General features: G+C 37.7%; 1 protein-coding gene across 1 annotated transcript; it reads right to left on the reverse strand.

The window, feature by feature from the left end:
* Positions 1 to 2,618: 2,618 nt before the first annotated feature.
* LOC126377554 (vanin-like protein 3) lies at positions 2,619 to 14,993 on the reverse strand. Its single transcript, XM_050025350.1, has 9 exons — positions 14,808 to 14,993; positions 11,878 to 11,952; positions 10,899 to 10,970; positions 7,894 to 8,036; positions 5,519 to 5,709; positions 5,069 to 5,209; positions 4,690 to 4,863; positions 3,839 to 3,974; positions 2,619 to 3,361 (listed from the first exon to the last, which is right to left on the reverse strand). Exons 1-9 carry the CDS (start codon positions 14,868 to 14,870, stop codon positions 2,986 to 2,988), a joined length of 1,371 nt encoding a protein of 456 aa, XP_049881307.1. The 5' UTR covers positions 14,871 to 14,993; the 3' UTR covers positions 2,619 to 2,985.
* Positions 14,994 to 23,697: the final 8,704 nt, after the last annotated feature.

A 23,697-nucleotide genomic window follows, 5' to 3' on the forward strand; every position in this document is an offset into this window, starting at 1 on the left:
GCCTATATTGTTTCCTTTTTTACAGACCTACTTAGCTGTGATAATAATATTCAACCAAATATTCTCTTAATGTGTGGGTTAATGTCGAGAAGCAAATAATGTGTATAAGCATATTTTATTATTTTGTTAAAAGTAGTAAGGTTGTGGTAAGGTTCAGTACGATCTTCTCTACCACCGTGCATGTATGATTTTATTGACGTGATTTATTGTAGATTTACCGCAGTGGGCATTAACTATTTGGTCGGAAATGCGTGTATGAAACGATTGATGAATGTAGATTAAGCAAGAGAAGTGGGTCAGGATCGAAGCAAATGAAATTCCATAATCTCTTCGTACCCCGGTGGGAAATAGGCATAAGTTTATTTCTCATAAGGGTAAAATTTGCTCCCTGGTGAAGCCGGGTCGAGTCGCTACTACCTATCAATAAATTAGCCGAATGGAAATATGGTTTGAATTGAAACACATCTTACAATCATTTTCAAACATTATATTTCATGCATAATATCTAATATCACAGGAATCAGTCGTGAGTTTCCAGCTATAATTTGGCAATACATCTGTGAATGTGGTATTTACCCCATTTTAGGGTAATAGCCACCATTAACCCCATTTATGCAATTTACTCGTTAGATAGCGTAGTATCATAAATCGTTATATAGATTATAAAAACTAAAATGCTCTTCATTTACACTACGATTACATAATCTAAAATATGATTTTTTATTATCTAAATAGGAAATAGGTTTTTTTTTCATCTGTCCTAATATCGGCGAATATATAGGTAACTATAGTAAGTAATGGATCTTTCTACATAGTTACTGTGTCCAGAGGCGCTAATCCAAAGCAATCGGCCAACTTCTTTTATCGTATGGGTTGTGAGGTGGATTACCAACCTCAGCAACCCTGGTGTCAGGGTTATTATTGAGCCGCCAAAGGCCAACGATCTTGTATACTGGTCTCCAATACACAAGATATTTTTCTTTCCCTTTAAACCGGTCAATAGGACAGATAGATCAAAAGCCGAAATTCTTAAAAATAATCAGTCATGCATTCGCTCTCACGACTTAAAACTAGAAAGACACATTACCTCACTGTAAGTAGGTAAAACTTTTACAATCTTGTACAAAACTAATATTAAAGATACGACTTAAGCCTCGTTTATACAAAAGAACGCGTTGAGCGGCGCGTCACGCGGTGAATTCAAACATACGGCCATGTTTAAAAGCGTTCACGCAGAAGCTTTATCACGCGACTTTTGAATTATTGGTTAGGTATTTAATAATGGCAACAGTAGATTATCCCAATAGGTTGGTAAGTACCTACACATTTCATTCAGTTGACATAGTTCATGAAAAAAAATATTACGAGTATACCAACTTAGTTTTAGTTTTAAACTAAGATAACTTAAAGAGCGCTTACCTATTAAGTATTATTTCAATCACACTCAATATGTCCGTATACACAACAGGACCCTTCGTCTGATTCGATCGACAACCAGAGTTTCACTTTCGTAATATTTAGTACCTTCCGAGTAGTGTAAGAAAAATAATAGTACCTTTACAGTTAAACAAAAAACTTGAATTAATTTCCAGCAGGACCCTCCGTGGTTTGAAGGTCTTCAGACCATTGGTGTATATCCCTGTATAGCGGTGCATTAGTACCTTCAGATTATCTTCGTTTTCTTTTAAAACAAATATTAGTTTATAAGAAATAAATCTACAAAATTTTTATACTGCCAGCAGGACCCTTTTTTGTTTTGGTGCTTTCAGTCCAGACATTCATATTTCCTAGCAGCAGTATATTAGTACTTTTCAAAAAAATATCGCTTAATTAAAAAAAAATGTATTAAAAAGTAATAAGACTGATTCTTTATCAGAGAAAATATTCTAACACTTTTATTTATGTGATGCATGCAACCAATGAAATAAAAATCAGTTTTCATGTTATATTAGGTAGGTACGTAGTTTAATATCGTCAAAAAGGAAAACACAATGAAAATTATAACAAAAAATAAATTATATTTACAAAAATTTACATTAGGAATTATCAATCAAAATTACAATTACCAATCAAAATTACAATTACCAATAGAAATTGTCAATCAAACGTTGTTCAGCGTGGGTTAATAAAGATCATAGTAGATCATTGGTTGCATCACATAAATAAAAGTGTTAGAATATTTTCTCTGATAAAGAATCAGTCTTATTACTTTTTAATACATTTTTTTTTAATCAAGCGATATTTTTTTGAAAAGTACTAATATACTGCTGCTAGGAAATATGAATGTCTGGACTGAAAGCACCAAAACAAAAAAGGGTCCTGCTGGCAGTATAAAAATTTTGTAGATTTATTTCTTATAAACTAATATTTGTTTTAAAAGAAAACGAAGATAATCTGAAGGTACTAATGCACCGCTATACATGGATATACACCAATGGTCTGAAGACCTTCAAACCACGGAGGGTCCTGCTGGAAATTAATTCAAGTTTTTTGTTTAACTGTAAAAGTACTATTATTTTTCTTACACTACTCGGAAGGTACTAAATATTACGAAAGTGAAACTCTGGTTGTCGATCGAATCAGACGAAGGGTCCTGTTGTGTATACGGACATACACTCAATCACTCACTCAATTCAATTCAGGTAAACTAGCCCTATAGAACGATAGACTTTGTATCACGCAAATAAATAGATTTGGTTTGATATAAAAATACATACTTATTGTTAAATCTACGCTTTATATCAGCAGTTTCCCAATTACTTTCTGTTGCTCGAAGACGTAATTCAAACTCGCGTAACTTTAATAATCAAAATTATAAAAGGCTAAGAAAATGAATGGGTGAACGCGTCCAGCTTCTCGAGAAGTTAGAGTTACCCCTTCAAGGTGCGCAGCTACCCTTAAGGGGTACGCCTACCACTAATTAGGGACATCACATCTGTGATAACTTCTCCCTAACACAAATAATTAATGACATAACAGAAGACTTTACAACATTTCCAAAACATAAATAGAAACGATGAAAATCATAATTCTTATTCTAATCCACAAATAATCGAAGAACTCTTGGAAATCTTCAGTGAAGAAATAATCATAGTGATTTTCCATAGCATTATTGGTGCTATTCCCTTTACGATCAAAGTCTTTGGAATATACTCTACCGAAAATGCCAAACCTTATTAAATTCCTTCCGTTTTCTACGTTAATAGTGACTTTATTTGTGTCTTTCACTGTATTAGTGTCAAAGGTGATCTTCTGAACGTCACTAGTGGAAGAGACTGTCGGGAACTGAGCGGCATTGGTCCTGGTGAAACTGCCAGAGATGGTAATCTTCTCGAAGTGTGTGTTCGTGCTATTGTTTGGTCTGAAAAGGAAATATTTTTTGGATTATTACAAGAACTTGATGCAAATCCGAACACGACCCCGACCGAAACCGTGGCCTAGCCCTTTACATCCGAGATGACACAATCGTGCGGGTCTGAAGTAATATTGCTATTTTGACAACAGTTTGCATTGCGCACTTACTTTTTTTTATATGCGTAAATGTCAAATTGCAATATTGCTTTCTTACATTAATTGCTTCGATGTAGCCATTTTAACCCCCCAGGGTGTTAATGACATCATAACGAATACTGAGGGGGTTAATTCAGACCATCATTCTGAGTTGATATCAAGTAGAATTTCCCATCGGAATACTCTTGGAAATTTTAGTGTATTATTTTTATTATTTTCAGTTCCATACTTTTGCGACGGAAAACTCTAGTCTGAATTATCCCTCAAAGTTTTCGTTACGGTGTCACTAACACCTGTATTATAAAAAAACATTTTACAAAACACGCACCCGAGAATACAGCTCCTCTTGTAAAGCCCAGCACAGGCGAAGATCGAGCAGCTTTGGGTGCCAATGTGGTGATCCCTGGCGAAGCGTCGCACACCGTCGAATACTGCCAGGCCGTAGCTCACCTCATTTTGAGAACCTGCAACAAGAAATACTTTCTTTAAATGACATAACATTTATACCTAACGTAAATCTGTATACATTATGTATACTAAATAGGCCCATCCGTATATACAGGTGTTAGTGACATCGTAACGAAAACGAGGGATGATTTAGACCATGATTCTGAGATGATATCAAGTGGAATTTTCCGTCGCAAAAATATGGAACGGAAAATAATTAAAAAAAAAACCCCAAAATTTTCATGAATTTTGCATAGTGTAGTGTGATATAACACTATGTTTTTGCAGTTAAACTTTGCGCAAAGGTTGTGAAAATGTAACCAAAACAATAAATGTTTGTCAAATAGTATGGAGAAGTGTCAAAATTTAAGAACAATCAACACCTGGTGGGAGAAATAGGCAGTTTTATATTCCATTGAACGCTTGTTTGGTCAAAGAGACCTTTTCCATCCAACCATAAACGTTAGTACGGCATAGAATAAATAAAAACGGTACGGTCCACACCACTAATGAGTTATTAATTTATCTTAAGTGCAGTTTTCACTAACATAGTTGGCTCGACCATTATAGACGGCGATACGGCTCGCCACCTATCACATTTAACAGAAAGCTCGGTGAGGTGTGGATACTTAGTTCATCTTATCTTGCTTAGGACGTACGTACCCCTAACGAAACAAGCATGAATTCATAGTCTTGGGGAGCGCAGACACCAACATAGCTGGTCATACTCACCAATATAACTGGTCTTCACATAGAAATCGCAGCAGAACTGGCCATGGCAGACGGTCTCGGAGTAGCCCCGGATACTGGCTTCAAGGTTCAAAGGCCTGATGATGTACTGACCAAGGTCTTCTCCGGGTAGGGAGTTCAGCTTTGTAGGCGTGATGATGGGGGAAGCGTGTTGGTCTGGAATAATAAATACAGGGTGTGAATGTTACTGTAAAGAATACTGAGGGGGATGGTACAGCTCATGATTCTGAGTTAATATCAAGTGGAATTTTCCATCGCTAAATTCATGATTCTTTTTATTAATTATTTTCAAATCCATACTTTTGCGATGGAAAATTCCACCAATCCAACCCACTTTATTTTCTTTTTTCCATTTGCTTACCTGGTCGTCCATTCTTTTTAAGATCAGCAACAACCATCTTCCCGGATCCTGTCACCAAGCCAGCTCTGCCGGCGTATATGCCTGATGACGTCACCAGATTGGCACCAGTCACAAACGCCCAGGATGACGCGAACTCACGGCCTGGAGTCACAAGGACAATATTGTCTTGATAACATAACATAAGCTGACGACTATACCCCAATGAAAGTCAGAGGTACATCCATGACAAGATGAACTAAGTACCCACACCTCACCAAACTTTCTATTAGACCAACGTGATAGATGAGCCGTATTGCCGTCTTAAAACATGCTGGTCCCGGTTACTACTTACTAATGTAAGTACGAAGTCGTTACATGGGCCACGTCAGGGGCTTCAGCGACTAATAATAACCCTGACACCAGGGTTGATGAGGTTGGTGAGTATAGAAGAAGAATAATTTAAAGGCTTACCATTCAAGAACGGTATCTCGGTATCCAAAGGCCCAGCAACTATGAAGTTCTTGGCTCTAAACTCCTCAGGGTTCCGGAGTACCAGGTCATCTTCCATCAAGAGTACGAAGGTGGTTCCGAAGTCGGTGGCGAATGTCGGTATTGCTTTCGACATTGAGCAGTTAGCCTCGATATTGATTGGTTTTCTGTATCTGGAAATGATTTTTTTTTTGTAAATAACATAACAGCATCTACACCCCCACCTGTCTACACATATTACTAGTTTAAGTCCCATATATTTATTATATGTAATAGGGGGGGGGGGGGGGAGCCTATTGCCATTAACCGGGCACATATCCTGAAGTTTATTTAGGTAGGTACACTAAAAGTACGAAATAGGCGTCTTACGTATCATACATAGGTATCTATGCATACATGTGGGATAGGGCATAAGGGAAACGATTATTCTTTCTTTACCATTGTTTATTTTTAACCTTTTATAGTCTTCTACGTTTTCCTCTTTAAAAACAACCGTCCGCCATTTCCCTGTCATTCCGCAATTCCCTCCTCTCTCTTGCTCACTCGTCGCTCTCTCTTTCACACACCTTTGCGTTACGTTTCATTCAGCCTACCATTCCTACATACATACATTACTCATAGCCTATTTCCCGCCGAGAAATTAACTATACTAGAACATGATGCACTCTAAATCCAAATCCCGATTTTCCGTATTAACTCAGAATCATCCCCCTCAGTATTCGTTACGGTGTCACTAACATCCTGTATATTCTCCCTAAGAATATTAGATGATAACCGATAAACGTCAGATATAAAGATAAAGATAGAGATAGGGATAGGGATAGGGATAGGGATAGGGATAGGGATAGGGATAGGGATAGGGATAGGGATAGGGATAGGGATAGGGATAGGGATAGGGATAGGGATAGGGATAGGGATAGGGATAGGGATAGGGATAGGGATAGGGATAGGGATAGGGATAGGGATAGGGATAGGGATAGGGATAGGGATAGGGATAGGGATAGGGATAGGGATAGGGATAGGGATAGGGCTAGGTATAGGGCTAGGTATAGGGATAGGGGTAGTGGTAGGGGTAGGGGTAGGGGTAGGGGTAGGGGTAGGGGTAGGGGTAGGGGTAGGGGTAGGGGTAGGGGTAGGGGTAGGGGTAGGGGTAGGGGTAGGGGTAGGGGTAGGGGTAGAGATAGAGTTAGAGAGATAATATAAAGATTTATTTGCTTAAACATGAGTAATATAAATACAGGTGACAGTGTTCAGTGTTCATGTACTTATTAGTTGGTCTGTTTATTTTCGTGCTATGCTAATAAAGAATAACTAACATTCAAGTAGGTATAAAACAACAATACAAGAATCATAAGCATGTTTGACATAGTAACGCAAATTATGTTGCACTGAGCAGTCCTCATTAACACTTCAGAAACTAGTTCTAATTAACGCACTACTTCACACGAATCCTTACTTCATTCGTTCATGTTCGTATAAAGAACATTCGAACATGGAAATATTATCAAAGTCTACTTCTTCTTATCGTGTGGCTTGTAAGGTGGATTACCAACCTCATCAACCCTGGTGTCAGGGTTATTATTGAGCCGACAAAGATCCCTGACATGGCTCTTGTAACGACTACATACTTACATCAGTAAGTAGTAACCGGGACCAACGGATTAATGTGCCTTCCGAAACACGGATTATCTTTCTTTCGAACAATACAGAATCGATCGACCTAGTCTCGACTGATACAACACTATGCTAATGGACTTTACAACATTGGCTTCTGGACTTTTACAGAGCTTTTACTTCTACTCGTAGTAACACCCCATTTATTAAATTCGGATAAGCTATTTAGAAGTTAGGATATATACATAAACACATACATAGCGGTCAAGCACATAACTCTCCGTTTTTTTGTTTGCTTCGGACAGTCGGGTAAAAAAAAACAATTTGCAAACACAGCTATGAGATGGCGCTGTATACCTTTAACGTTTATTTTTTCATCCCTCGGGCTTAGGCACATATAAAAATAATGGTTGTTTGATGTTTGAATCAGATATGCACAGAATTGTGTTGCTACCCATATTGCTGCCCTTTACTTTGATCAGCAAAATAATGGGTGGAGGATGTGTCGTGCCTGGGTATAGGTAATAACAAGTGTCATCATTTATACCCAAAAACAAAGATAAAGGATGCGTATGTCTGATCGTGAAATTAGAAGGTTAAACAAAGGCAACGTGTTACAGCGCCATCTACATGTGGCGGACCCAACTAGTTCGCCAGCTAGTTCCGCCCACATGCAACAGATGCATATTTTTTTTGGGAACTCGGTGTACCTTGACTATAAATAAATAATGTATTGTACTTACACAGCAACAATAGCGCCGTTCCTATCGAAGACCAGGTTGCTTCTAACCAGCTCGTCCCGATTCTGGCAGCGAGTCTTCTCCATCAGATGGACCACCACGTACACACCAGCTTGCTTGGCTGCGCTTGCGATGGATTTTGTTATCTGATGGATAATAATAATCTGTTTCCTTCTCTCTTTATGGGCGACAGTGGCGACAGAGGCAAACCATTGGAACTACGTGCTAACATAAAACCAGTGAGGTTATAATAATACCACAATACCGTCGCTAGATGGCGCCTATTTCTATGCAAAGTGGGACAGAATGTAAATAATTGCATTGCGCATGCCACGCCATCTATATATAATTAAAGGTATTAATAACAAGCCGTATATATTATTTCCTTTTTTAAATACATTTTTAAGCATAAAATACCTAAAATCCATCAAATGTTGCAAAAGGTAATTTTTCTGGATCAAAAAATATTCACCAAACCGCGTCACCAGCATTTTTTTATGAATAGGTATCTCAAATTGATACACGTAGCGACATCTATACTAGAACATGAAGCACTCAAAATCCAAATTGCATGGAAGAGAACAGACATGGTAAAGTATTATATTCCACTTTTTGATATAAACTGTTTTTTTAATTCTCCAAGTTTTTAACTAGGTGGCGCTAGTTCTAATTTAGAACGCGGTATCGAATATCTCACAAGAAAACATGACTACTCGATACTGATACTGTTAAAGTGGGAAAAATAAGCAGTAAAAAATCCCTCGGTTTTACTATGATTTTTGACGGCAGGTCCTATGATAATACATAGCCAGCCATTATAGTGTTACGTATTCTAGAAAATACACGAGTACCTATGCCATTGATAATAAGTTAAAAAAAATACTATCGATTATATTAAACAATTATTATTTTATAAATCGATATAGAATATTCAATATCGATATTAAGATTTTTTAGGGGTAAATTATCGATTGTTAATTATTCAGTCGATTATCGGGCAACACTAACCTGGAGTGCGGTCGAAACCTGTAGCCGCCGTAGCATACTAGCTAGCCTATTCCTCAAGTACTAATAATTTTTAATTCCCCAGGTTTCTAACTAGATGGCGCAAGTTGTTTTTTAGAACGCGGTATAGAAATTTTCACAAGAATAAACGACTATAACGAGAGTTAGTTCTAGCGATGGGTCGTTATCGGTTTTTGAGATAACGTAACGTAAGCGTTATGTGATTTCCAATAACTAGTTTCTTAACTAGTGATTTTTATAACTAGTTATTTTCACAACGTTCTGAAGCAAACGTGATAATTGTAACGTAAAATCGTTTGGTTAAGGTGGTCAATGTAAAACGTCGTTTTCATCTTGTCATTACGAATATTGTAAAACCAGTGATTTTGCGTGAGTAGTGAAAGTAGCCAAACATCGACGCTATGCCTTAAACATAAGAGTGAATTCGATTTAACTTTATGGCGTTGTGATTAAAAGAGTTATTGAAGACTGATGCCTATTTCGATCGTTTAAATGGCGTTATGAATATCACTAGTTTTTGTTGTAGTGGAAAACGAGTGATCACTGTTCGAGCTCGTAACTGCATATATAACCAGTTATGGTTAATAACGCCCATCGCTAGTTAGTTCCAACGTAACAATAATGATAATAATAATAAATTAAAAGTTTTTGTCGGTAGGTCTTGTGACTACATAGTTTCATAGTCCGCCGTAAAAATAGCGAAAGGTTAATATAATCGATATTGGAAATGATACATTTATATCGTTTATAATCGAATAATAAATATCAGCAGTATTCATAGACTTAGAAATATATTTTTTTGTAATGTTTAATTTTTAGATTATGCGAAAACAGATCTGTGTCTTTGTCTTAGGTTAGGTTAGTCACTTTGTACCTACCTACCTACATATTAATCTTGTGTTTGTTATTTTGCATGCTGTGTTTACTTGTAATTAGTCTCTACACTTAGCTTTATATACAGTTGATGTTACCCTAAGAATACACTGTGTAAGATGACTGTAAGTAAACCAATAAATAATTGTTAGATATAATCGATTGTAAAATAGTTGCAATACTATCAATTATTTTATTTTTGCAATTCAATCGACTCTATAGCATTGTAATTATTTTACAATCGATAGTAGGTATCTAACAATTATTAGATTATAATCGATATATTGATAGGCATAACGATATTAGATTAGAGGGGCGTAGAAAATAATCGATATACAGTCGATTATCGGCAACACTAGACATGACCGTGACGAGCGATTAGTACTACGTGCTAACATAAGTACTTAAAGTTATAATAGTTAGACTATCACTAATGATATATCAATATCAATCAACGTTTAGCCATATCGATAATGTAGGCGGTGTCCATGCTATGTGGTGTAATAATAAAAACGCGAGTATTCGATTAATTTCTTAGATTCAAAATTATGTACCTATTCGATATGGAAAATTGAACAATAACATTGATTCATCGATTATAATATGAATCGAGTTTTAAATATAATCGACACCAGCGCCCCTATCGGTGGACAATGTTACTAATTTTACGATATGATTGCCAACGTTTGGCCATATCATGAAATAATCATGCATTTAGTTTCTCATATCGTTAAACTTCTTGTGTTCATTGATCTGGCCAAACTACATCATGATGTGGCCAACGAATGATATTTTATTTCATGAAATATGACCATTTCATGAAATGATCGAGCATATCATGAAATGATCAATTCTATGATCTGGCCACGACATATACATATTAATGCTCGTGACCGTACGCATGGCGCATGCCACTGTGGCAACTCTTCTAGTATGACGAGGGACTCGCAGTTTTTCTCTATGCTGTTACCGCTGTTACAAAGAAGTAGGTAATACCTATGTTATTTTATTTTTCTATGTTAATACTAAACATTCTGTGTTATTATATTTTTTTACGCAAGTAGATACCTAATCTACTTAACAAATGCAATGTTGAAAGTCCAACATACCTCATCATAATTATCCAATCCATTGAAATGAGAGTCAAGTCTTGGAGATGGGAGGACCAAAATATCCACGTTCTGGAAATAAAATAAAAATTAGGAAGGTCATGTGTTTAAAAAATAATATAGAGTCCGCGCCACGACTGAAGTCCCACGGTCGCGGCGCTGGCGTCGCAGTGTCTGCATATAATTATAAAGACTTTTTATTTAGTTCCATTGAAATCCGCGGGACTTCTTTCGTAGCACATACTCTAATAATGCAAGAAACATTTGAATAACACAATGGCAAACGTAAAATGACGAACTATTGTTTTCGCTATCACATACGACTTATCATTAACTGGATGGTTCTTCGAACTTTGAACACCGGAAATAAATATTAATAATCGTAAACGTAAAAGTATCCTAGCATCTTTTATATTTTTTCTAATAATAATAATATATTATATCGTTTATTTCTGATTTAAAAATCCATACATTAAAAAAGATACCACAAACAATTAAAATAGTAAAAATCTAATTCAAATTACAAAATAAACAATTTAAAATTAAAAATCAATAAATAAAAACGAAGTGGTTCTATGCGGTATGGCGGCCTATCCACATCTTAAGAAAAGGCGAGTCCCACCGGTCCACCAACGCCCTCAGGATGCCGTTATTTTTTCTAATATCCAGTTAGAACTTGAATACTTCCCCCACCAGGATTCGAACCCGGGATCTCGGGATCGTGAGCCAAAACTCAACTACTGGACCACGTAGGCCAGAACCGAGGCAAATTGTAGATTAGCATTTTGTAATTTATCTTTGATCCAGTCAAATACCCTATTGCTTCGGTGTGGCCTGTTTAACCTAGGTCATCATATCAACAGTGGCTGCGAGTTGTCTTTGATTACTTGTGGCTCTGCCCACCCCATTAGGGATTATGGGCGTGAGTTTATGTATGTATGCATGTCCCAATAAAATATGAAATTGATGGTAGACTTACCAATTTAGCAGCTTCATTTATTGCAGCCGGGTCATTGAAGTCCTTAGTACACACTACGGCCGCTTTGTATATACTCTGAAACAAACAGAAGAGTGAAAGAAGCGAAAGTGGAGTGTCAGAATTGTAATTCCGTGGTCTCTGCCTATCCCAAAGGGAAATAGGCGTGATCTTACGTATGTATGTAGAAAACTTGTATATTCATATATCATCGCCTTATAGTGAAAACACTGAAAAACCACACTTGATGTGATTTCCTTCAACAAAAACGTTTTTCTTGTGTTTTTTTTTCCGCGATTTCTTGCAATTAATTTCAATCCGGATAAAATTGAAACAGAATTTTACCAGGATTGAAATTAGTGTGTTTATTGCGGGGTTTTGATTAACCAAAATTGGGTTCTGTACTAGGTTCTAGATAAACTATGAAATTCTGATTACTAAATAAAGACAGCGATCTAAAAGTAACGAAAATCATTTACAAAACATTATTTAACTTATTTATGAATTTTAATCAAGTAAAACGTAATAAGTCCGACACTTTATCACGTTTTTCTATGACACAGTGTGCTTTTTCATACAAATTCCATAGTAATTTCGTGTTTTGACGTTTAGTAAAAAGTAATTGATTTGACTAGTTGGAAACTACCGTGTTACCTACATTGGAATGTGATTTAAAAAAAAGTTATTTGTGATTTTTCATCTTTTAATTTGGCAATGATATAATAGAAAATCAAAATTAGAGATGGGCAGACTACAGGTGTGGCCAACTAGCCGATTAGTTGGCCCAACTAGTAGAACTGTGGAGGAAAATACTGTTTCTGAAGTTGAAAGAAGCCCGTATCTCTTTCAGGACGGGCAGAGGTATAAGTCGTCAATATACAGCCTCAATCCGCAGCCTAAGTAGGTACCTTTTTTTGGAATTTTTTGGCCTGGTTACAAAGACCCTTAGGTCACGTCTTCAGTTTGGTACTGGTTCCAAGCGGACACATAGAAATAATATAGGTACTTATATTTTTTGAAATGTCTTCTTAATGTAAGTAAAGATAAATGGGAAAACACTTCACATTTTTTAATAAATCTTTAAGGCAGCGAAGTAGGTACCTACTTATCACTTATTTGTGTTTTTTTTTTCTCTTTGAAAGAGACGTATCAGGTTTGTAATAGCCACAACTCCTGAGCACAATGTATTTTCTTTTTTTTTGTCGTCAATACCTGTCAAAAAATTTGACTAGCTTTTTGTTCTAGAATAAAAAAGATTCATGTCTACTTTATACTAGAAAGACGCATTGAACTGTTAATTCTTTTCCAAAAACATTTGCCTACGTGACCAAGCTCCGGTAGCTCATGGGATTATAATGGAACAAAGAAATTGGGACCCCTCAGACAAGGACAAAAGATACGATGCACTCGATGCAGTTAAAAAGAGAAAGAAAATAGCACGCGGGCGATGCGTGATTTTGGTAGGTAGGCAGGAAGATAAGATTCTGTTGCATGAAGTAAGTATGGAAAAAAACAAAAGCTATAGTTCTGTAGGCCTATTCTCTAAAAACCGAGGTCTGTCGAAAAGCGGAGGTCCGTGTTGCTCTATGCTAAAAATCAAAATATATCAAAATCTTATTTTTTTTTATTTATTTTTTTTGTTAATAGCGATTTTGAATATCAAGAATAAAACAATATTAAATTAGCTTTCTACAAGTTTAACTTTTACTATGTAAATTACACTGTGTTGCTAAAATGATTTGTCATTTTAGCAAAAAATATTTTATTTATTTCTTTGATAATGACACCTACTGTAAATAATATTTTTTTACGGGTTTTTTGACAGAAATCAGTTTGCCACTAAAGCTAAAACTGTAAAAGCTACAAAACATGTTTACCGTACTATAGATATTACAAATTACAGTAAGTACTAACTACTTAATTAAGTACATTTTATTTTATTTTATTTTTAAGATTTTTACCGTTGTACCTATATGTATAGGTACCTACTTATAATAAACAATATACTTAAGTGGTTGCAAATATAATAATTATATTAATCCAACCAAAAATAATTAGAAGTGACTGAACGAAGGTTTTAAATGGTAATTAATTTACGTAAAGTATCAAGTTATGATAAACTATAATATTTATGCTATTTATAGGAAAATGGTATCTCTAATGGCCCAGTTAGGGGGACATGTTTACTTACGTATTTTACCTTAGAAATCAAATTATATATCTGTAATGTTTTTACATACCTTTTTGACCTACCATTTTTTTGATAGACTTGTGAATAATAAACTAACAACTTTTTTACCGGGAAAAAAGTTCGAAGTAAAAATAAAAAATGTATATTACGCAGTAACTACCTAATTATTTTAAAATAAAAACAAGAACGCGATGGTTTTAGTGATGGATAATAACGCCTTTCCTTACTACGTTCTCCAAAAAAAAAAGAAGATGGCACTGTCCTGATTTATCATGATGATTACCTATTTTTCATTACTCGGGTACATAATTATTCAAAAATATAATGTAAAGGCAGAACTCAAAAGCATAATATATAAAAATCATTGTTGCTTGATATTTGAATCAAATTATTTATAGAATTAGGTACCTATGCTACCTTTATTGCTTCTATTTATTTTGATCAGAATAATACTGGGTGGAATATGTATGTGTCTGGGTGTAATAAAAAGGGTCATCATTCATTTATACCCAAAAAACAAAGATAAATATGTCTGTTATCCATGAAATTAGAAGGTTAAACAAAGGCAAATTTATATTAACGCCATCGATATTTTTTTGGTGAAGCCTGGAAATTATCTCATTATAATAAGTTTACTTCATTTTATAAAATCTGAACCCACTTAGGTACATGCTTAAAAAAATACGATTTAAAAAATAGGGTTAAAAATACTGAGGGTATTAAAAAAAGAAAAAGCACTTACCTCACCACATACCACGAAACTAACACTCAGTAAACAAACCACCAAACTAATAAACAACTTCATTTTAGTATTTATTTTCACTGGCAGAATACCTATTTATTTTGTTTTGGCACTGGCTGTGTAACGCAACACCTTTGCCAACGTCTTGCTTTCCCGCGGGCCGGCGAACGAATGCTTGACGCAGCAAAACATTGGTGCACCAGAACAGCTGATTACATACCGCCATTATGAAATGATGATCCACTCTGTCAACAATGGCGGGAAAACGATTGTTTGGGATGGTTTAACGTACATTGATTGTTTTGAGCTGCGTGGTATTTTAGTTTTATCTTTGTATGGAATAGTATTTGACAGACAATGACGCCTGTTATCACTTTCGAGGTAGTCGGAACCAAAAGGTAACTGTTAGCCCTATCATAATTATATTATATCCTGTTAGTACCATTCCATACAAAAATCTCGTTTTTAGCGTGTACCACCTTATTGCGTTCTTCTTCTACATAAGCGCGAGCGAGACAGAGTCCACACTCACTCCATTACTCCTTAACAGTTTAGGCGTCTTCCTTGTTTCAATACGTTTGTAACGGCATAGAATGAACGGCAACTCTTCGCTTCCCACCAGCGTCTGAGCTAGGTTTACCGCACCCCCCTCGAAAATAGTTTAGACTTTAATCGTATGGCGTCAGAAGTCACACAGATAGATGCGCGTGTACGATAATGTCAAAGTGTAGTGTGTGTAAAACGAGGTTATTTGTATGAAGTCGAAGTGTCCGGGGTGTGGTAACGGTATCTAAGGACTAGACGTAAGTTTATATTCGTAGATTATAGCGCCAAGACAAGCCCATGTGAAGTTTAGCGGTGTTATTATCATTATCACCAGCCCATTAACGTCCCCACTGCTGGGGCACGGGCCTTCCCTATGGATGGATAGGGAGATCGGGCCTTAAACCACCACGCGGGCCCAGTGCGGATTGGTGGTTATTAACGACTGCTAATGCAGCCGGGACCAACGGCTTAACGTGCCTTCCGAAGCACGGAGGAGCTCGAGATGAAAACTTTTTTTTTGTGGTCACCCATCCTATGACCGGCCTTTGCGAAAGTTGCTTAACTTCAACAATCGCAGACCGAGCGCGTTTACCGCTGCGCCACCGAGCACCTAGCGGTGTTATTTTAACTATATTGTTAATTTGTTTTTGTATTATATAATAAAAAAAATACCATTTTAAAACGCATTCTTTGTTTTTTATTGGTTTCCTGTCCGACATAGAAGCAAATATTAGCATTCAATGTACGTACAACACCTAACAATTACCATCGACTTCGTAATTTTTAAGTAAACGTGGTATTAAATGACCATTTTGTGATAACATTTTGACCAATTTGACCGTAATAAGCCAGTAAATCTCTTACGAAGCATACTATTTTAGTTTGTTTTTATTATTGTAGCTTTTTATCTGGAAACTGATGTTTTCTTCTTCTCTCGTGTGGGTTGTGAGGTGAATTACCAACCTCATCAACCCCGGTCAGGGTTACTATTGAGCCGGCAAAGGGCCCTGATATGACTCATGTAACGACTACTAACTTACATCAGTAAGTAGTAACCGGGACCAACGGCTTAACGTGCCTTTCGAGGCACGGATCTTATTTTCGGACAATCAGGTGATCAGCCTGTAATGTCCTAACCAAACTAGGGATCACAAAGTGAGTTTTGTGATTTGTCCCCACCGGGATTCGAACCCGAGACCTCCGGACCGTGAGCCTAACGCTCAGCCACTGGACCACGGAGGCCGTTGATGTGATGAGATGATACACTCTATAGGTCAAATATCTTAATATTATTACCATAATTTAATTTGTTTCCTTTATAATTTTACTAGTTATTCAACCCAACTTCGCCTGGGTAATACAGATTGTTAGTGACATCGTAACAAATACAAAGGGGATTGATTCAAACCATGATTCTGAGTTAATATCAAGTGGAATTTTCTTCTTTCACAATACAAGTTTTTATTTCGGGCGTGTTTTATTACGACTTATGCGATTTAGACCGCAATCCGTAATATCCTACAGGATTCTTCACTATCCTAGTTATTGAAATAGATTTTTATCTACTTATCATAAGGTGCTCGGGTTAATACTCGCGTTTTATCATCCAAAAGTTTCCAAATCCACAGTGAATCATTAATTTCTCTAATAGTTTTAATCACGACGTCGCTGCGTGATAGATTGGTAAGTAAATACTATTAAATTTCTGATAACTAATTGTAATTTGAAAAGTGGGTCGCGTCACGTCTTTAAACATAAGTAGGTAGATATACCTACTTACCTTGCGAAAGAAAGATGTAAGATGATCCGTGCTTCGGAGGGCCCGGATCCCGGCTATTAGCCGTAAAAATACCTCCACCAACCCGCAGTGGAGCAGCGTGGTGGAGTATGCTCCATACCCCCTCCGGTTGATGGAGAGGAGGCCTGTGCCCAGCAGTGAGACGTATACTTATAGGCTTTTCATGTTTGTGTAAAGACCACAAGATCTTATCTAAAAATAAAATATAATACACAACGCGGTCTTATCACCCATGCAGTAATTTCTTCCAGGTAATCTTTAGGTAGGTGCAGGAACAAGTTTATACAATTTAATTTAATAGTACGGTCACGAGCATTAATATGTATGCACTTTGGTACCATATCACATTAACTTTTTTGACAAATTGAACTGAAGTCTCACTAAATGTCAAATATGTTAGTGCGACAGAGTCCTAAAGTGGGTACATTATATTGCTCATGACTGTACGGGCCTCCCCTCAATCAACCGTAGTGGGCATGGTGCATACTCCACCACGCTGCTCCACTGCGGGTTGGTGGAGGTGTTTTTACGGCTAATAGCCGGGACCAACGGCTTAACGTGCCCTCCGAAGCACGGAATCATCTTACTTTTTCGGACAATCAGGTGATTCAAGCCTGCAATGTCCTATTAAACGTCTGACGGCATAGATTGAATATCTTATTTGACATTTAATTTCGACGGTTTTATTTGTCAGAAAAGTTAATGTGACATGGTTTCAGAGTGTATACATGTTAGTACTCGTGACCGTACCCAGCTGTGCGACGTATATAGGCTGTTTATGTTATGTATGTTATAATTATATGTTATGCAAGTTGGCAACAAATCATGTAAACATCTTACTATTGCCATTACAGAGATTATACTTAGTTATATTTATATCGGGTTAAGCCGCCTGGCATGCGATAAACAAGTAGGTATAATGATCGACGCGTGATCATTTATTGATTAGAAAGTATTAGTATCCATCTGAATGGGCATAGTGTGATATGGCCGTGATCTATTAACTATTATACACCTCTGCCTACCCCTCGGGGGATACAGGCGTGATGCTGTTACTTTAGTGACTACCTTTTACTCTGGTGTTTTTTTTGACGTGACTTATTGTAGATTTGCCGCAGATGGCATTAACTATTTGGCCGGATAAATGGGGAGCGCTGAAGGCTCTCACCCGATACAACGATTGTTTAAGACAACAGGCCTGAGGGTGCCCAGTTGGGCGCGAACCTCGGCTCAGGGCGTCGTCTGAGTGGAAAAATATTTGAAAGAATTAATCGACCCTAGTGGGTCGATAGCGATAAGCGCTGATTGAAGGAAATCATCGACCACGCCGGCGGGGTCGGTATCGGTGTCTTTACTCTGGTACCGAAGATAAGCGTTCATTCATTCACAGATGATATTAGAGTGTTGCTTATCGGACATATATTTTTTTATCAATGCCACTAATCCCCCACGCATATACATCGTGGACGTTTTAAAATAGGTACAGGTTAGAGCCGAAACATATAACCGCGTTGCGACGCCGCGATGCCGCGACGTGACGCGTATTGCAGCGTTATGACGTCATAAGCAATAAGTTTCTTACGATGATCCATGGCGGAAACACGTCTATCCACAATAAAAAATCACCATGCATCGGATGGCGGCTGTCCTTTATCATTTTTGTCCGTTCTACAGCGCCAGCAACCTCCCGTCGGATTTCAGGGGGTGCTATTCCGGCAAGAGGGTACAGCATATGAACCGGTGTTGGTTTCAGACAGCCTGTAATAATGCGACACGTGTCGTTCAAAGCTGTACTAACCTCCTTTGCATGAGTAGAACGGCTCCAAACAGGAGCAGCGTACTCACCGGCGCTGTAGCATAGTGCCAAACCGGTCGTGCGGAGAACCTTAGATTGCGAGTGTGGAGTATCACCACAAACTATGGCTCACCTTTTGTGCTGTCCTAAGTGCCCTAACACCTGCACTATTAAAGACCTTTACGAAGCCACTGACAATGCCGTAAGCGTGGGCCATTATTGGTCAGCAAAAATTTAGTTTCGATCGCCATCGACTCGCAAAGAAGAATAAAAAATCACGAGGAACTGGTTACCCATACGACAATAAAACGTATTTTTTCGCGCCGCCGCCGCAACGCCGTAACGCAAACTGCCGATTTCAGCGTTGCGGCGTCGCAACGCGGTTATGTGTTTCGGCTCTTAGGTCACAAACCTCCGAAAATGCATCTCGGGAATGTGAGTTACCTCACGATGTGTTCCTTCACCGCTGAGCACGTGATAATCATTTATGAATTCGAAATAAATTCGACAATCATTGGTTTAGGCCTGTGCTGGATTCGAACCTGCGACCTCAAAGTGAGAGGCAAGCGTTTTACCAACTGAACCACGGCTCTTATGAACTGGAGTTACTATTAAAAGTAAAATAAGTAACTTAGTAATTGCTTAGTGATTGGAAGAGGCAAGATGATTGGACACCTAATAAGACACGACGAATTTATTAAAAACATCATAGAAGGAAAGAGAGGAAGGGGAAGACCAAGAAGAGCTTACATGGAACAGATTAAAGAAAAGGTTAACGTCGTGTTTTATAGGGAAGTCAAGGAGTTGGCCTTTGATAGATTGGAATGGAAAATGCTACACCGACTAGAGCGTGGCTCTAAAATTCATGATGATGAGTAATTGCCTACCTACTTACTTACCTATTTATGATAATAACATCGCATTCCGGTTGCGTGTTATCAATGCACTTCCTTATCGGACAGCTGCTGTGTTTTGCATCGCGATTTTGTCATACTTTATATAGGTACCTATTCAACTTACAAACCTAAACTAACGCCTTTTTCCCAGCGGGGTAAGCAGAGACTATGGAATTCCGTTTGCTTCGATACACTTTTCACTCCTCTTTTATTATTCTTCTCTTCTTGCTTCTTCTTGTGTTCTCGCAAATAAATTGATTAGATTTGACTTCTTTTGCTTCCTCCACATTCATCAATAGTTTCATACGGGTGTAAGTATGATGAACGCCCATTCAGATTTCTGCTTCTTATCGTTTCAGGTGTCAGGTCTTATCTGGTGTCAGGGTTATTACTGAGCTGCCAAAGGCCCCTGACATGGCTCATGTAATGACTACATACTTACATCAGTAAGTAGTACCTAACCGGGACCAACGGCTTAACGTGCCTTCCGAAGCACGGATCATCTTACTTTCGGACAATCAGGTGATGACTGTGATGTCCTAACCAAACTCGGGATCACAAATTGATATGTCCTCACCGGGTCACAGATTCAGATTTGATGGTACTAAGGAAATCTCCAATTTGGTCAATGTACGTCCTTCTAGGTTTCTTCTTCCTATTCAACAGACATAAATATGTGCACACGCACGTATGTCTATCTCCATAATACTATTCACTGTCTCTCTTGCACTTAAGTCAGCTGGACGAAATCATTCTTAGAGTAATCTCTATAACATACCCACTGCTGGGCACACGCTTCCCCTCAATCAACCGGAGGGAGTATGGAGCATACTCCACTACGCTGCTTCACTGCGGATTGATGGACGTGTTTTACTGCTAATATCCAACCACTTAACGAGTCACATACAAAGAAAACAGTACAGGTAAGCATAAGCTTACCTACTCCAGTAGAGCAGCGTGGTGGACTATGTTCCTTAGACCTTCCTCACGATGTTTTCCTTCACCGCTGAGCGCGGGATAATCATTTATGATCCAATGAATTCGAAAACAAATTCGACATTCATTCGCGCAACACACATGAGCAATATCATAAAACAAGAAAAGCAACATTTGACGTCTTAGATTATGAAAATCTACTACGTAAAATGTTAAATGCGTAGACTACTATCATACTACGCATTTCACAGATACAAGTATTTGCCTAATACAAAATATATAACAGCGAAAGGTCACTGACTGACTGACTGACTCACTCATCACGAAATCTCAGAAACTACAAGTGCTAGGACTCTCTGCATGAGGTTCCTTTTAGGACATAAGATGCCCACTAAGACGGGATTTTGCGAAATTCAACCCCCAAGGGGGTAAAAAGTGGTGGTAAAGTTTGTATGAAACTTCTATAAGTAGTAGTAACCTTGACACCAGGGTTGATGGGGTTGGTAATCCACCTCACAACTCACACAAGAGAAGAGTAAGTACTTTGATTTAATCTAAGGTTTCAAGCGCTCGAAGTCGCGGGTAACACGCTAGCTGTTACCCTGTTATTAATAAACACCCTTTATTAAACAATATTTTCATCGCAAACACTTGAGATAAACATGTTTTTGCACTGTTGCCCCCTACGAACTTTTATCAAATAATTATTATCTTATCTTAGTGATTGGAATAACAAGTACTTACTTAATAACATCATTATTGCAATAAGAAATTAGCGTTAGTGACATCGTAACGAATACTTTGAGGGATGATTTGCACCATGATCCCGGATTGATATCTGATAATGAAAATAATTTTAAAAAACGCTAAAATTTTCATGAATTTTGAGACAGGAAATTCCACTTTATATCAACTCAGAATCATGCATAGTCTGAATCATCCCCCTCAGAATTCGTTATGATGTCACTAACACCCTGTATTAAGAACTCTTTGCGCACCAATAATGGAGTTGATTCGGGCGTACGTACCCGACTTAACGTAACTTTACTATGCTAGCTGTTTTGACGCTATGATGACTGTTTTGACACTATGGTTATCGCTATGTCGGCTGTTTTCAAACTCAAAAATATCTTTATACACTTTGGATTGACAATATTCGTCAAGTTTTACATAACTAACGTCTCATCCGCAGTGGCGGCCCTAGCAAAACATTTAGATGGTGCGAGATATCTTAGTGGCCCTCAGCCCTTTAAAATGCAATTTTTTTCGATTAGTTCACGGCCACCGAAATTTACCTATTTAAATCTTTTTGACGTCATCACCATTAATTTAAGATTCACGCTCTTGTCGGTGTAGCATTCTCCATTCTTGTCTGTCAAAGGCCAATTCTTTCACTTCCATATAAGACACGACGTTCACCTTCTCTTTAATCTGTTCCATGTAAGCTCTTCTTGGTCTTCCCCTTCCTCTTTCCTTGTAGCTTCACTTCTACCACATATTCACATACAGACACACACACATACCACTATATACAGGGTGTTAGTGACATCGTAAAAGTATTCTGAGAGGGATGATTCAGACCATGATTCTGAGTTGATATCAAGTGGAATTTTTCGACAGCAAATTCTACTTGATATCAAGTTAAGTTTTCGTTACGATGTCACTAACACCCTTTATAAATACCACATATTCATATTCATTTCATAGTAACCCTATCTAATCGAAAAGAAATTGGAAAGCAGATAACCTTGACAAAGACACATTTAATTATTATTTTTTGAATTATCGTTATAAATATTCTTTCTTATTGTTCACGGAGGTTATCTTTTACCTCACGTTGCTATGCCATAAATATCTAATTTACTTACAATGGAATAAATCATCATCAGCCCATTAACGTCCCCACTGCTGGGGCACGGGCCTTCCCTATGGATGGATAGGGAGAACGGGCCTTAAACCATCACGCGGGCCCAGTGCGGATTGATGGTTATTAACGACTGCTAATGCAGCCTGGACTAACGGCTTAACACGTTAAGCCTTCCGAAGCACGGAGGAGCTCGAGATGAAAACGTTTTTTTTGTGGTCACCCATCCTATGACCGGCCTTTGCGAAAGTTGCTTAACTTCAACAATCGCAGACCGAGCGCGTTTACCGCTGCGCCACCGAGCTCCTCCGCCATGGAATAAATATTTATACTTATTCCACCTTCCATTCCTTCCTTCTTCGCATTGGGTGCCTCATGACGGGTACAGGCGTCGTGGCAGACATCGAAAGAGATAGCGTGACGACTTGGACGCTTGCCGGAGGGACTGGCCGGAGTACGCACAGGACCGCGAAAAATGGAAAGAGGAAGGGGAGGCCTTTGCCCAGCAGTGGGATCTTGTAGGCTAGATTAGATTAGATTCCACCTTACAAATAAAAAAATAAACCAGGGATAAACGTGGGTTGGAGTAATTGACAGCCAAGCAAAATTGGGTCGTGTACTAGGTTCAAGATAAATTATGAAATTCTGATTACTAAATAAAGACACATCTAAAACTAACGAAAAACATTTTCTTTTTTCTAAATAAACTTATTTATGAATTTTAATCAAGAAAAACGTAATAATAAGTCCGACATTTTGTCACGTTTTTCTATGACGTCACAGAGTGCTTTTTCATACAAATTCCATAGTAATTTCGTGTTTTGACGTTTAGTAAAAAGTAACTGATTTGACTAGTTGGAAACTAGCCTATTGAATCCAATTATACAATTCGACTGAACTTTGCTTGGCTGTCAAACACTTAACCCACGTTCGTCCCTGCTTTATTTTTTACTAGCGACCCGCCCCGGCATCGCTCGGGTGCAATGCTGAGGAAAAAATGAAATTATTTACGACATCACATTAAAAACCTTAAAAATAACAGTATTTCTCCACTA

Source organism: Pectinophora gossypiella, chromosome 23 (genome assembly GCF_024362695.1).
Source record: "Pectinophora gossypiella chromosome 23, ilPecGoss1.1, whole genome shotgun sequence".
In the NCBI taxonomy this organism is placed as follows: Eukaryota; Metazoa; Arthropoda; class Insecta; order Lepidoptera; family Gelechiidae; genus Pectinophora; species Pectinophora gossypiella.

Bases quoted from the DNA above. Each gene is read 5' to 3' on its own strand.
- LOC126377554 (XM_050025350.1), bottom strand. From the start codon at position 14,870: ATGAAGTTGTTTATTAGTTTGGTGGTTTGTTTACTGAGTGTTAGTTTC. The intron at 5,710-7,893 runs GTAAGTACAATA...AATCATTTCCAG, and splicing joins AACGGCGCTATTGTTGCTGT to ATACAGAAAACCAATCAATA. The intron at 4,864-5,068 runs GTAAGCAAATGG...TTATTATTCCAG, and splicing joins TAAAAAGAATGGACGACCAG to ACCAACACGCTTCCCCCATC.